General features: G+C 42.8%; 1 protein-coding gene and 1 long non-coding RNA gene across 3 annotated transcripts in view; one reads left to right on the forward strand and one right to left on the reverse strand.

Moving 5' to 3' along the window:
* The window catches only part of LOC146524987 (uncharacterized), a 358,835-nt gene that overhangs the window by 243,458 nt on the left and 99,911 nt on the right, over positions 1-15,466 (forward strand). The gene's annotated exons all lie outside the window — the stretch shown is intronic.
* Positions 73-14,683, reverse strand: rab11fip5b (RAB11 family interacting protein 5b (class I)). 2 transcript variants are annotated; one of them, XM_085130695.1, is made up of 6 exons: positions 11,946-11,995; positions 11,171-11,700; positions 7,943-8,546; positions 4,933-7,383; positions 3,956-4,091; positions 73-1,539 (listed from the first exon to the last, which is right to left on the reverse strand). In XM_085130695.1, exons 1-6 carry the CDS (start codon positions 11,978-11,980, stop codon positions 1,279-1,281), a joined length of 4,017 nt encoding a protein of 1,338 aa, XP_084986821.1. In that variant the 5' UTR covers positions 11,981-11,995; the 3' UTR covers positions 73-1,278. The 2 variants fall into 2 exon arrangements, with proteins under 2 accessions (XP_084986821.1, XP_084986810.1); XM_085130684.1 differs by lacking the exon at positions 11,946-11,995 and adding an exon at positions 13,795-14,683 and having other exon boundaries at positions 83-1,539.

The raw sequence follows: 15,466 nt of genomic DNA on the forward strand, positions 1-15,466 counted from the left end.
TGTGTTTGCCTGGTCTGTGGAGTCATGGATGCAGTTTTCTAATGAAGTTGCAAATTCAAACGTTGCAGAGCAGAGGTCCCTGCTGAACCAGCAGGTTTCCACCAAAGCTGTAAAGTCAGGAGTGCCCTCTAGCGGAGAAAAAGAGCACTGCTGCATGACTTACCACATACAGCACAGTTTGCAGGACGGCATTGATTTGTCTCTCTGCAGGCCTACTGCAGTTTGATCAGTAGCAAAAACAACATAAGTAGTGCGGAAGGTTCGGCTCATGTGCACTTTATTTTATTATATTACAGTACTGCGGTCATGTAAAGCATTGCAAGTAGCTACAGTCACACTAGAGTGGCATTAGGTATGATGTTATTATGACAAACTTTATTTGATAGAAATAACTTATAATACTCTTACTTACTGAATGTTTACTCTGTTATCCCTAAAGTAAAATGTTATAATTTCAACATAAACAGACAACAAAAGCTTAAAAATATATTAAAACATTCTGACTATTTTAGCCTGTAAAATTCCAGGAGAGGGGGAGAGCGCTGAAGTATTTTATTGCAAATGCAAACTGTAAGTCTTTATCCTCTTCAGTCTTTTCTGACACAAACATAAATGTTGTTCTTTTGGTCATCATACAGCAATGTTAATGCAGAAACAGTCATTTTTTAATATAATCCACTTTGCAAAGCAGCAGTTTATGTGTTGCTACAACCTTTATTCTTAAATACAATCTAAAAAATATGGTGTTAGCTCAAGTTCACCTCTGTGGATGCCTTTTTTCACGGGACTGATAAAACAGCCTTGTGTCAAAATTTAATTGGCTGTAAATCCTACATTTTTTAAAGTGTTACTTAAGCTAACATCATATTTGACCAGAGCACATCAAAAACATTTCCAGATTTTTTTTTCTGTATCATATTTTTTTTAAGCACATGTGAAAGCAGTGACTTTAAGATTAAATTGACAACAGCTGACTACATTAATGCATAAGCATGAGTAAAATAATTTTTTGCTTCTGCTTTGATAAAAGCTTTTTTTCTGCTTTGTCTGCTTTCTGTTTGTACCAAATTGGGATAGTAACCAGCATGCATGTTGGGTAATATCGTGTCTACATCAACAGGGCAGTATTAGCAGTGAGAAGACCTGGATGTTTGTGAGATCGGATTTGGTGGAGCTCTGCCTCCAGAACAGTTACGTACTCTCATCCATAAATAACAACTTTCAATAATGCAACATCCTGGAGGCCTGAAACACACCAATCACACACTAGCACTGTCCTCACTTGTGCCTAGCACGCACTTGGAGCAGCGTTGGCGTCTGCTCCATGATCCGCAGTAACAGATTATCAATGTAGTCCTCCAGGTCTCGAACCTGTGACTTGACCTTCTTCAGCTCGGCCTCACATTTCTCCAGCTGCGCCTCCTGCTGCTCCGAGGCTGCTTGCTGCTTCTGCATGTCCATCTCCTGCTGCAGCAGCAAGGAGATCAGCTCCATGTTAGTCAGGTGCTGGTACTGGGCTGACCTGTCCACCATCACCTCCTGCAAGACAGGTCAAAGAAAGTAAGGTTTCATATGTGAAAAATACCTGGAAACAATCATATTTAGAGGAAATAACTATATTAATTCACATTCTTTCTGGGCGTGACAGCAATGTGTTTACCTTAGCTTAGCATAAAGAGTGAAAGTCAGAGTCTGAACTCGATTCACTGTGTTTACTAGGGCTGCCACGATTACGTCGACTATCAAAATCGTCGACGACTGATTTAATAGTCGACGCGTCGTTTGAAGCTTTGTAAGATCCCAAAAGACGCAGGAATAAGTAGTAGGATTTAAGAGTGTAATAACGGACTGAAACAGAAGATGGCAGCACTGCATGTACAAGGATGCCAGCTGCCGTTAAACCCCGAAGAAGAAGAAGCTGTGTCCCAGAATTCATAGCGCAGCCCAGCTCAGTTTCCAACAATGGCGGCAGCTAGTTAGTTTTAATATTAATCTTATTATTCTTTCTGGGTCACAAAATAAACGTTTAACATGTTTTCAGGCGAGAATATAGCTGTGTAAACTTCAAATATCTGCTCAGTTTACCAAGACACCACATATTTTCAAAAGCACTCCGACGTTTTCGGAGACGTCTGTTAGCCACTAGCTCGATAGCTAGCCGGGGGCTAGGCTAACTAGAGCCGTGAGAACACCGGACTCCCGGCTAATCGTTTTCAAACCCACCGCCGTCTTTCACTACTCAGGTTAAACATGATATATAAGTCACTTGGATAACTTAAAATGTTATTGTTTGGCTTTTTTTAGTATTTTATTTGTTCCTGAGTAAATCGGTTTGGCTGAGATTAAAGTTATAGTTTTTACACAGCTGAATAAACGTCAAGCAGACAGCTGATTATCAGAAGTGTGAGATGCTCGAGAATGTACTCCGGTGTCCTGTTATATTTTATATAGCAAGGAGTTTATTAAACTTCACCGAAACAATCTGCAAATTTCATTACAATTTAATAAAATATCATCTTGTCTTTATTTTTAGTTAGCACAGACCTTACACACTTAAAGCTGTAAGCTAATGATAGTTATATAAGAGCAGATGCTGCTGCTGCAATAAGCTGTACGTTTTATGTCCAATGGATGATGATCTGATTAGTCGACTAATCACAAAAATAATCGGTGACTAGTCGACTATGAAAATAATTGTTTGTGGCAGCTCTAGTGTTTACGTTAACCTAAACATTTCCAGGCAGCGCTCTCTAAGCATCTCAGAAAGAAAGTCGAACTATTCTTCCTGTGCCAAATGTGATTGAAACGATTGATGATTGACTGTGTTAAAAAGTTAAAATGAGGACATTTTCATTTGCAGGTGGTTAAAAAAACGACATGAGTCACAGGAAACAGTGAGGTCATCACAACAGTCCTGCAGTGCAGTTATTAGCACCATGTGCACTGCTGGTGCCAATAAATGCTCATGGAAGCGTTAACAGTCACAAACCTAATGGCTTTCTGTGATTTACTTTGGCAGGTTAATGACTTAATTCTTCCACTGTTTGCACAAAGTCAGACTCGTGCAGGGTTTTGAAAATTGAAATGGTGAATTAGAAACTAATGTAACTGTTATGAGTTCTGACCAACAACTGACCACACATGGGGCGACATTATCCAATGTTATATTAAAAAAGAAAGAATAATATTGCTGATTTGCTAGTTAAGTTTCACCGATGCGAGAAATGCTTGAGTACAACTGTGATTTTAAATCCTCTGCAGTTTGAAACATTTCATATTTACAGGATGCAGAAATGTAAAAGAGAAAAGCTCTCCTGCAGAAACAAATAATATGCTCGTGTAAGTAGTTTCAGATGTGAAATTAATTCCACATTTGTCTTCAAGTGAAATGCTTATCTAGGTCAAAGAATTATGCCACACCTAGAAGCGTAATGGGATCAGTATTTCTCTCCTAGTGTTGAAGTTCAGTTTAACAGGGGGGTGTTAGGGAGCAGCTGGTGCACTGTTCCTGTGCTGCCCTGATGTGTTATTCAAACAGTCTAGAGCAGCGGTCCCCAACCCCGGGGCCACGGACCGGTCCGGGAGTTGTTTGGTACCGGGCCGCAAGAGTTGAGGCTTGGGTGTGAAATTTATGGTTTTTAGGGGTTTTATCAATTTTTAGCATTTTTTTTTTTTTATTGTTTTTATCGTTTACTCGGTTTTCCTGGGTCTTTTCCCGTGTGTTATGAATAAATCTTCTTTTTTTCAGTACCGGTACTAGTTTTATTTTGTTGTATTTATCCGCGACACCTTAAAGGCCGGTCCGTGAAAATATTGTTGGACATTAATCGGTCCGTGGCGGAAAAAAGGTTGGAGACCGCTGCTCTAGAGTTCCTCATCCCAATATGACAGAGAATTTATTTAATTAATAATCATCACTGGACAAAGTAAGATTACAAAGTATTGTTAGCAGTACCTGACTCTTCTCAGGTTCAGCTGTCACTTGATGAGTGCTGCGTCCAGGGTTAATGGTCGACTTGAGCTTCTCCAGAACTGAACGACCCTCCTTCTTCTCTGATTGGCTAGAGGTTATTGGCTTCACTGGGTGAGGCCTGAAAAACAAAGGGGTGAGCACTAGCATTTCCACACCGGTTCAGCATAACTGCTTCTCAATGGTTTTCCAAGTGAAATGATAGCTTGCCATTTCCTACAGAGGTTTAACACATGTGAGACCTCACTCTTTGAAGGAAAGATATGCAGCATGTGAACATTTAAAATAAAGGTTGGAGCACAGCATGAAAAGCTGCAGCTGTCCAGATCCAGTTTCAGTGTCATTTCTTTGAGCTCTATTGAGTCCAGCTGAAAATTTGAACCCCACCCCCCAAAACAGCTGGGACACAAACACATTTTTGATTTCTGAGTCTCATAAATGTTTAATGCTCAACATCAATGACGCTTCTGGCTGCCTGCCTTACTTTTGTACATGACAAAAGTACAAAAATACTTTTGTGAATAAGGTTAGAAAAATGCCGATTTTACCACATTAAGCCACACTTTGTTGGTGCTGTTTACATATGTTACTCTGTAGCAGAAAAACGAGCTAAATTTAGGCTCAGCAAAGTGTGAAAAAGCAAAAAGAGAATAAAGAAATAAATAAACACAATAGGCAACAACAAACTGAAACATGAGATGAACAACATAAATGTGCAGCAAAGCCAAGAGCAACACAGCAGTAATCATCCAATCGCTTTGGATGAGAAGGCAGAACTTATATATGCAAGTGCATTCAACGACAAGCCAGCCGGACCAGCAGGAAACAAAACTATCAGAGCAACCAAAGAGTTAAAAACATCCCAGTTATATATGTGCAAATCATGGCTATTGTCAGGTCTGCTAATTGAGTACAGCTTGTAAATAGCTACACAGGTGATGTCCTAGTGTGAGGATTCTCACCTGCTCTCCTGACGGGGCAGGCTGCTAGCTGTCTGTGTCTCCTCAGGCAAAAGTGAGTGCCGTGCAGCGAGGGGCTGGTCAGTGGTGAAGGTGGTGGAGTAGGAGGAGGTGTAGGGGGCCACGGCCAGCGTGGTGCTGGCTCCGGCACTCGGCCCCGTGCTTGAGGGATGTACGGACGGACAGCAGACAGGTGCATCAGCTGACAGGGAGAGTGCAGACAAGATGGAGGGAGAAAAAGGGGGTTCGTGCAAAGATTGCCCAATCTTTGCCTCACAAGGGTTTCTGGAGTTTGGCGCTACTTTAGCGTGGAGGTCTTCAAAACTGATCTCAGAAGGTTTTCCTGTAACGCTGCTTTCTTTAAGACACGCTGCTGTTTTTCCTTTTAAAGATGGAGCCGATGTTGTGTTTGAGTCTCTGTGACACGTTTGCTCATTATTGTTGCTACATTCAAGCAAACCTGCCTGTTTATCGAAATCAAACGAGGAAGAAAGAATAGATTTAGAGGGCTGATACGATGACGGTCCTTCACTGATTTCTGAAATGTTTTGCACGAGACATAAAAACTGTTCAAACTCTCTGTCCCCACTTTTGCTTTGGCTGTTCGGGCTGTCGCTGCTGCTCTGTCGGGACACTCCCTTTGGTCTAAAACGTGCACTAACTACCCCTGAAAATGACTCCGGCTGGTTCGGTTTACCCAGCTTGGCTTGAATATTGCAGTTTTCATCAAAGTCCTTCTGTGTCTGGTTAAAATCATCATAGTCATCTCTTCTTCCGTCTCTGCATTCAGCAGCTGAAACACAGGTCTGATGTTGAGACATCAAAGCAGTCGTTTCTCGGCTGCAGTGACCGAGCGGCGCTACGTTGTTCAGTTCATTTCGATAATCACGGCAATTGTCTTGGCTGACTGGAGCTACTTTGCACAGCTTATTGGAAGATATCTCAAATGAAGAATTCATCTCGGGGATGTAAGTGTCCTTCAAAGTAAATATTTCCTCAGCTTTGGTTTCCGAATGGTGCACGGCCACCTGTGAACTTTCAGGCGGTTGCTGTAAAGTCCCACTTTTATCGCCAACCTCCGAGTGCGAAGACCCATCAGAATCAATAAAACCAAAGTCTGTATTATTCACATTCATGTTCAGATCTCCTAAAGTGAGCGAGAAAGAGATGTTATTGTTGGTGCATGGAGTTTCAGCTAGGTTCGTTTCCAGTATGTCTTCTCCTGGAGAAATACCCAGCGCCTTGGCATCTGCATGTGAGAGAGTAGTGGGCGACATTTTCAAAAGGTCTGCAACGGATATCTCGCTCTCAAGAAGCATTTTAGGCCCTGAGCTCTTAGACGTGATCTTAATTCCAGCAGTTTCCTCGGCGTTCAGCGATAAACGACTGTTTACTTTGCATTGTCCATAATTTCTTCTACACACACGTCCGTACAAGTCTTGCTCGAACAACATCCCTCCCCAGCAATCAGTGTCGTCTTCCAGAGGTTCATATTTGAACTTTTTGAGCTTGTCTTCTGGCGTTAGCCCCGGAGGAGTAACGTTTGTGTGCGACTGGGAGTTCAGGCCGAGGGACTCGCTGGTCTCGCTGCTTGTGTTCGGGTCAGGAGATATGCTGTTTCTTTTACATTCTCCTTCCCGTCCACGCTGTAGTGAGGCCACACCGGTCTGAGAGAGGAGGTAGGCTTCTTTATGCACAGCTAGCTCCTGACCTCTGTGCAGCCAGCCATCAGAATAAATCTCATTCACTGATGTTCTTAAAAGTCTCCTCGGAGGCAAAGGTGGAGGCTCCTCGTTACATGTTCGCAGTTCTTGTGCATAGTTACTGTTAGTGGCCAGGGGATAACTACGTTTACGAGATGACGGGCAGGTCGTCAGCTTTTTTTGGGGAGGACAAACGTTTGGGGAATTGAGCCTGCTAGAGGCAAAGGCATCAAACGAGTCATCCCATTCTCCTGTACTCTCTGACCTGGAGCAAGGGGCGGAGTGATTGGGAGAAGTTGGTGAGGCCACTTTGGGCGATAATGCAGGAAGTGATATCTGCCTAGCTACTGCCCTTGGGCGCTCCCGCTTTATGGAAGCTATATTTGTGGCGCTAAGTTCACGAGGAGCAGTGGGTGTGTGGGGCTGGGCAGGTAGAGTGGTGTAATGAAAGGGGGAGGAGCCAGCAGAGGAGCAAGGTTCAAAAGGAGGAGACTTCTGCAACTCTCCTGCTATGAGCTCCTCAAAAAAGGGATTGCGCTGCATACGTGGGAGGAAAGGATTGGAAGGGGAGATGGGGGTTGAGGAGGGAGAGGAAGAAGGGGTGAAGACATTGATGTGACTGCAGTCATCGGGTGAGACATGACCGGAGAGAGAGGCGGAGGGGGAGGAGCACTGAGGAGGAACAGGGGAACGAGGAGGGAGGGGAGGGGGTACATCTGAGCTGCGCTCTACCTTAGGAGAAACTTCCAGCCTGTGAAGGAAATAGGGCACAATAGTCCTCTTAGTTAATGATGTGCCCGGTAACCAGATGGGGAACATTGTTCGTACAAAAACAGAAAAACCAGAATACAAGCTGATATCCCTCAGAGGGATATTCCTGCTTAACGTCAGTCTTTAAACTTCACAAGGTTCATGACAGACTTATGGAAAGATAACGTAAAATAAAACAAAGAAGCAAAGCACATCTGCAAAATAATCAAGCAACGAAAAGTAACTCTCGCACTGAGCCATTCAAGCACCAACTGCACTGCAGCTACTCTGCTGGGTGAGCTCGTATCAACATGGGATGATATTCTTCAAAGAAACACTCTGGGGAGAAAAACGGGCAATGCAGGAGAGCTGTTTGTGGAAAACATAGCATGAGGTGATGACAGCATGAAAAGATGGAAAAAATTATGATTTAAATCAATTCCATTTTCAAATGAGCAGGCAGAAGAGTGAACGCTGAACACCCAACTGAACACAGGCCTCTGTTGTGCCTGATCATCGTCTGAAGCGCAGACGCGAGGTCGTAAATGAGCCCAACTCACCTTGGTTTGTTCTGGGATTCACTCGAACCAAACCAGCCTCTGAGCCTCCCCTCTGATCCAGCATGGCTGAGTTCTGACTTAGATGGGAGAGAGTCACTCCTCCCTCCAGAAAAGAACGTCTTTCTCAGCTTCTTTCCTTTGTCAGCTGATTCAGCAGCCGAGGAGACCGTCGGCACGGCTGCCTGCACAGGGCAACCCCCTGTCTGAGCTTCTTGAATAGAAGTAGACGATGCCTGAGCATCCTTTTCTTCCTCTTTTTCCTCTTTCTTCAGTTTGTCAAAGGACCAGCGTCGGCCCTCTGCAAAGGAAGCTTTGTCCTCACTTCTTTTGGTGAGATTCTGCAGCGAGCGAGAGAGCGGCGAGCATTTTTCCAGCAGGACCAGTTTGGACGAGAGCGCTCCAGAGCTCTTTGGGGTCGATGGCTCAGAGTCATAGACATGGCTTCCATTTATACACAAGGATGACTGGGACTGAGTCATGGTCTGTCCCTTGAGTGACTCGACTGCAGGATTGGCTCGAGGGAAGGCCGTTGTGATCTTGCTAGCTTCATCGCTGAAGGCGCGCTTGTGAGTGAGAACTTTTGTGGTGTGCTGGCTGGTGAGCACTGTGGAAAAGATGGGAAAAACAGGTTAATAAAACTAAATAAGGACTTCTTTCATACATCTTTGTTTTTATTTGGAGACAAACAAAGCTGTGTATCTGAATCTGTAGTTTGAGGATGATCCTTGGTTCTTTTTTCTTTCTTTTTTGGTTTAAAGCGGTGATGTTTGAGTTTTTGCCACTAGGGGCAGCAAAGATCACATATTTCTGAACGTTTAAGCAGAAAGGTAAATGCCTTCTTATTACCTGATACAGCTGAGGCCTAAAAGTAATTGGACAGTTGATTGACAAGCAGTTACATGACCGATTGAGGCCTGTTCTCGTTATTTTATCATAAATTGAGCAGATAAGAAATCCAGAGTTAATTCCAAGTGTTGAACGTGTATTTGGTATAATTTTAACTGGAACTCTCATCATGAACTCGATTGAGATATTGATGAATGCGAAGGAAATGATCATTTGTTTGAAAAACTTAAGTAAACCTATCAGAGAGAGTGAAAAGAAAACCCAAGGACAGAAATATGGAGAGGACTCATGATCTGAAGCAGGCCACTGGGATGTGTCACTATTGTTTATTGATGGTGTGACTGCTGATAGAAGAGCAGGAGAACAAGAGTTTCTCAAGGCAAAGAAATCGAATATTTCTTGAATACAGTTTGATAAACAAATGCAGAGCTGAATGCAGATAGAGCCACAAACCAGCAGCTCCAGTAAAGGCCCAGCAGAGCCTTTCAAGGGAGGAAACGCAGCACTTAGTGACATCAGCTGGTGTTGGACTTAAGGGGGTCACTATTTGCACTATTTCCACTTATTAAAAATAATTGTTATATTTAAAATTCAGTCAGGTTTTCAATTAATTTTAAGGTTGCATTTTAATGACAGCTAGATTGTTTTTCACAATCCAGACTGAAAAATACAAAAAATGTATCAAATACTTATTTGTATTTAATCATATGCTGATATTGGGCATCACTCATATCTAGACGATGGTCCATACTAGGGGTGGGGAAAAAATGGATACTTTGTAGTATTGTGATATTTTGTTTGCTAATAATGTATGGATACAGGGACAGCAGAAATCGATATTTTGTTACAAAAAAGGTTTTTGTGCTCTGACTTCAGAGCATGTTGATCCTTTTTCTGAGCAAGAATCCTGACATTCCTTCACTGTCCAAATGTGTTTAACTTGTTTTTGGCAGCAATAAACATGACAGTTTACTTATTTTAATTTAAGACATGTTTTATTTTAATTAAGTTTAAAACTTTTTTATTTAATGTAAAATTATATTTTGTTTTCATTTACTTTCAAATTCTTCAGTTGCTGAAGGGGCTGCATAGTTTTCATAAACTGCATAGTTCAGAATAGCTATAATTGTACCAGATGGTTGATTCAGTTAAGTTGGACTAGACTGTAATACAAACCGTTCAGTTTGTCAACAATCAAACTGAAATGAGAGAAAGACTGAGTGTGAGACTTTGATATTAGAGAAAATGAATATTGATAAAGTTTACCTTTATGTACAGAATCTGAATATCGCAAAATATTTTAAAAAATTGCAATAATATCGTATCATGCGTTAAGTATTGTGATAATATCGTATCGTGGGATGTATGGGGATTCCCACTTCTAGTCCATACATAGTTGGAGTTGCCTTTGAAGCCAGTCAACAAATATCTTAAGTTTTGTGTTTGCACCATTATTCAGGTAGCGATGCCACAGAGATAACTGTCTGCTCCCTTTTTGTGCTTTTTTGTCAAAAAAACAGCCGCGTTCATGAGGAGAGATAAAGATTACTACGATGTATGATGAGATATGAAGGTCATTCAAAACAAAACTATTTGGAATACAAGCATGCTGATCCACACAGGTGTGCACACGGGTGTTCACAGACACAAACTACACCTTTCTTGGCTGCTGCCTCAAAGCACATTGTGCACTGTCTATCTTGCGTGCTGCACAATAGCGTTTAATATTTAGTATCTACTGTTATCTACTGCTAGCTGGTTTATTGTGATGGTGCTGTTTTTATTATGTTGCTCTTTTTTTGTTTGCTTTCTCTTCTGTTTTTTTTCTCCATACAGGTGATCCAGGTGTTTTGTTTGTTTTTCTTTCTTTCTTCCCCCCTTTCTCACCGTCTCTTCTCCCCTCTGGTTTTCTTTCTCTCCCTCTCTTTCTTTCATTCTTTCTCCCTGTCCTATCCCCCAGTCATGTCTGTCCCGTTTGTAAAATAAATTCATAATTATAATAAAGGTCAATGAAATGGACCAATAAGGCCATGATGATCCACTTGGTAAAATAAATCCGCTTGGCATCTTTCTTGGCCTTAAGACAACAATTCTGATGCTAAAGATCCAAACGGGACACAAAACAAAAAAACAAAAAACAAAACTATTTTTGTGGAGACCCGTCAGATCCTGATGTCATGATCAGTACAGCCGCTGCACACAAATCTAAAGAAAATCCATGTTTGATAAATATGCTGCATATTTCATATAAATGTGATTTTTTCATCTGACTTTTATTCAATAAAAATAAAATTGTTTGTGATGAGTAGGTGGGATTGTGTAGCATGGCTGCTGATCAGCTATAAAACAGAAAAAAAGTGTGTTATGCACTTGAACTATTACCTTTTTTTGCTAAATCTGTCTCCCCATAGTGAGAGTCGACCCTCACTTTGCTAGTGTAGATGGGGGAACTGGGAGGGTCTGACAGCAGATCCAGACTGGGTGGAGGGCCGAGGTTATCACTGGCCATGGAAGACAAACTGCTCTCTGAAGCCAGAGACGAACACGACCTGGTGTCCGACGACTTCCGCAGCTTGCCTTTGAAGAAATCCTTCATCTTGCTCCTCTTCTCCTCTGCTACCTCCACCTCACGCGATTCCACCACCCCTACGCTCTGTTCTCCAAATGGCTGCCCCAGGGATCCCGAAAGGGCGGCGTAACGGCCCGGCACAATGGCCGATGAAGACTCCACGTCCCCCCTCTTCCTCCCCGTGACACGATCCTTGAGCTTTCCGAACGCAGAGCGAGGTTTGTCCTTCATGGTGAGGTCGAACATGCTGGCTGTCATGTTGTTGCGGGTGAACTGGACAGTTATCTGGAGCTGACCACGTTCCTTCTCCTTTCTTCCTGCCTTCGAGTTGAGCTTGAACCATCTGCAGTAAAAGAAGCAGAAATACAGCACGTGAGCAGGACACTGGTACGATATCTGGTTAAAGGTGAAATCACAACTTTACCAACAACAACACAAAACAAAAACAACCATTTCCTTTTAGCAAGCCCTTCGAAATATTACATAACCTGAAAATACTGGTTCAGGATTGTGTCAAACTGGCTTGGAAAAACTGTTTGTAAGCCTCAGACAGCAGATCACGACTCAAATTCCTCCAGATCGACCCACCTACAGCTGGTATGCACGTACGGACAGAAAGACATGGACAACACGAGAGGTCAACTAATAAAATCCTTCCTCTGTTCATGCCTCCTAAAGTCTTGTGACTTGACCAGAGAAGATGTTACAGAGCCAAAACTAACAGCAGGAATCCAGCAGGAGCTTCACAGAGCGTAGAGAGAGAGGGCGGAGAAGCCACAATTAAAGCCAGATGTGCTGTAGTTTTACTCCGTTCTGCTCTTCAGTGTTAATAGTGGAAGAGTATCACACCAATGTCATGCATCCAGTTATGCCACCTGTGCCACAGCCGAGCTCTCGGATGATGGAATATAAAGATGAAGGTGGGTAACAGCTAACGATAAGAACCTTCTTCTGCTCACATGGTTTAATTTAAAGTGAAACCAGAGCCCTTTGGATTGGGAGAAGAATCTAGCCTAAGTGGGGAGAAAAAGCTAGAAAAAATTGAGTATTTTAAAAGGTAGACGTGTAAGAATGATGCTTCTATAAACATGCGAGGAATACTGTTTCTGTTAAATAACTTTCAGACACATGAAATCATTTCAAAGCATCAAATAGGATGTCTTTTTTTAGAAAACGCATGCGTGCATGCAGCTGTAACATTTTGTTGGTGTCTTTTCTTCAACTGTATTACTGAAAACCAAAAAGTAAAGATAAACAGCTTTTGTTTTAAAAAAGGAAGCCAGAGTTAATCATCTCGTGGCGATTGTGGCTCAAGAGTTGGGAGTTCGTCTTGTAATCGGAAGGCTGCCGGTTCGAGCCCTGGCTCCGACAGTCTGTCGTTGTGTCCTTGGGCGAGACACTTCACCCGTTGCCTACTGGTGGTGGTCAGAGGGCCCGGTGGCGCCAGTGTCCGGCAGCCTCGCCTCTGTCAGTGCGCCCCAGGGTGGCTGTGGCTACAATGTAGCTGCATCACCAGTGTGTGAATGTGTGTGTGAATGGGTGGATGACTGAATGTGTAAAGCGCTTTGGGGTAAAGCGCTATACAAATACAGGCCATTTACAGGCCATTAATAATCTGCAAAAAGCATCATAATAAAATAATACTGGAGCTTTTGTGACAACTTGACAGCCAATAATTAGATGCAGAAGTCCTGCAGAGATTCTCCAGCTTGGCCAGCCAAGACAGTGGTTTGATTATAACAAATGCGCTTAGTGCGAAACACTTCATTTAGAGCAACTGTAGTCTTGTTTATATATATTATATTATATTATATTATAATATTTTGGCCTTTTACTTCAACTGGTTCTTATCTTATCCTGAATATGAGCATTGATGGGTTTCTTTAATGGGAACCTGTTTACAGGTTTTCTTCTCCTACAAGTTGGAGAAAATGTTTCCTTCTTAATGATGTGGGATAAAGATGGAGGTCTTCTGGCTACAACGGATCTCAGTGAAAACTGCATCTCATCTCATATTTCTGCGGTGCATTGTGGGAACTGCTGCTGGAGTATCTCTGTATCGGACAGGGGGCCAAAGAGCCAGCGTTTAACGAGTTTTAAAGGCTTGGCAGCTTTCTAACCTCTTCGTCATCCTGCAAAAACAGCACATTTGATTCCACTGCTCAAGTCTCCCGTGGAAGGAGCTGCTGCGTTTGGGCTGTGATGTTGCACATGACTGATAATCACTACTGCGTGAGATGGAAACTATTCCCAAGATCTTTCATGATGCTTTTAATGAAGACCTGAAAGTTGCACATCATTCTCCTGGAACCATATTTAACATAATCGTGTCATAGTCTGACAAAGAAAGAAAAAGACACGTCACTTCTTTGTGGCACTAAACTGAAAACAACAACACGTTTGGCGTGCGAGTTGCACTAATAAAAAGCCAACCTACTCATCTCGTGGACACACTCCATCATGAAATATCTTATCGAGAGGTATAATGGTTTGACCGAGAAACACATCCAGTCCGATGAGCACTCGGTGCATGACCGTGAGGACCAGGTCCCCGCTCCCCGGGGGGTAGGCGCTCCGGCCGCCGTCCTCGAGGATCCCGGGAAGCAGCTCGAAGCAGCACTCCTCGTTCCACACGGGCACCTCCGCCTTCTCCACGAGGCCGGTGGTGTACTTCTCCTTCCCCACCTGGATGATGGTGTAGAGGTAGCGGCTGCCATGCTTGCCCTTGGTTCGCAGTCCCTTTGCGCGGAGGACGGTGACATTCACATGAGTGGGCACCCATCTCTGATCATCGTCCAGATCTATCAGTGACATCATCTTGCACCGCTACAAAGGGGCCCTGCGTTAATTTACTTAGTGGCGTGTTTTATCGGTCGGTTAGGAGATCATCCCCTTCACGCTGTGCTGGAGTTTCCGCGCTGCGCAAAAAAACCTCTGCAGAAAATGTCCAAAGTCGGCCAAGCCTCCGAGGGTTTATCCGAGGTCACTTTTCCGACAGCAGACTCGGCTTCTGCTCAACTTCCACTTCGCGTACTACCATAACTCAATAAATGCGAATGCCGTTATGTGAGCTGCGTGCTCAAATCATCCACGCTCGGCTCACGTCGCATCAGTTAGTTTACAGTCCACAGATCTGCCCAGCGTTTACGGCCCGCCCTCCTCCACAGGCCCGCAGACAACCACAGAGATGCCGCAGCATTAAAGAGGAACACCCAACAAAGCTTCATCAGATCCACCGACGCGCAGAAGCTCAGAGCCGACGTCAGTGCGTTTGAGCCAGAAAGACCAGCTTCAGCAGCTTCGCTTAATGTGCGGGAAATGGATTTACTTCAGTTTCTGCTTCTGTCAAAGCCAAATCTTCTGCAGCTCATCCTGTTATTTCTCTTTTAGTGTGTTCGCCTGTTGTTTCCAGTCTCCAGGTCTAATTTGAGTTCAAGCTGAATGTAAAACCAGTTAAATGGGCCTCCAGGTCACAAATTAATCGGGTTTTGTAAAATGAAAACTGATCCGTATATTTGTATTTTAATTGTAACTATTTATACTCCTAAAAGTGATCAAACTTTTTTTAATGTATGAAATTATCTTGCTAGCTCCTTTTCCTGTGAGAGCTCTACTTCCTGATATCAAAAATAAAAAACAACAACAATAATAAAAAAAAATGATATTAGTTGGGAAAAAAATCCTTTCCCGAGGACATTATCCTGGAGCTGCAGCGCCATCTAGTGGATTTCAGAGACAGGTCAGTCATACATGCAGTTTACACAAGTCAGTGAAGACTTTCTAATTTTACGCGCTGTTTACAAACTGATTCTTTGATATCTCGGTTACATTATTTCATTTTCATTTCATTTCATTTACGGTTATTTATTTCATATCTCATATTTATGCAGCTGAAGTTTACCTGGCTTACTGTGCCTAGAAAAAAAGGTTAATATAACATTAGTTAGGTGATCATGTCCCTTAAGCTACAATAAATCATTGACTCACAAATGACTGATTTAAATATTAACAACAGCCGAATGTTAGTGACTGTCCGAGGAGGTGCCATATATATATTTGTTTGTTTGTTTTTTGCTTCCTTGCTGAGTAAGTCTGAAGTTTCTGAACTT

The sequence above is a fragment of the Neolamprologus multifasciatus genome, chromosome 2 (assembly GCF_963576455.1).
Source record: "Neolamprologus multifasciatus chromosome 2, fNeoMul1.2, whole genome shotgun sequence".
Taxonomy (NCBI): domain Eukaryota; kingdom Metazoa; phylum Chordata; class Actinopteri; order Cichliformes; family Cichlidae; genus Neolamprologus; species Neolamprologus multifasciatus.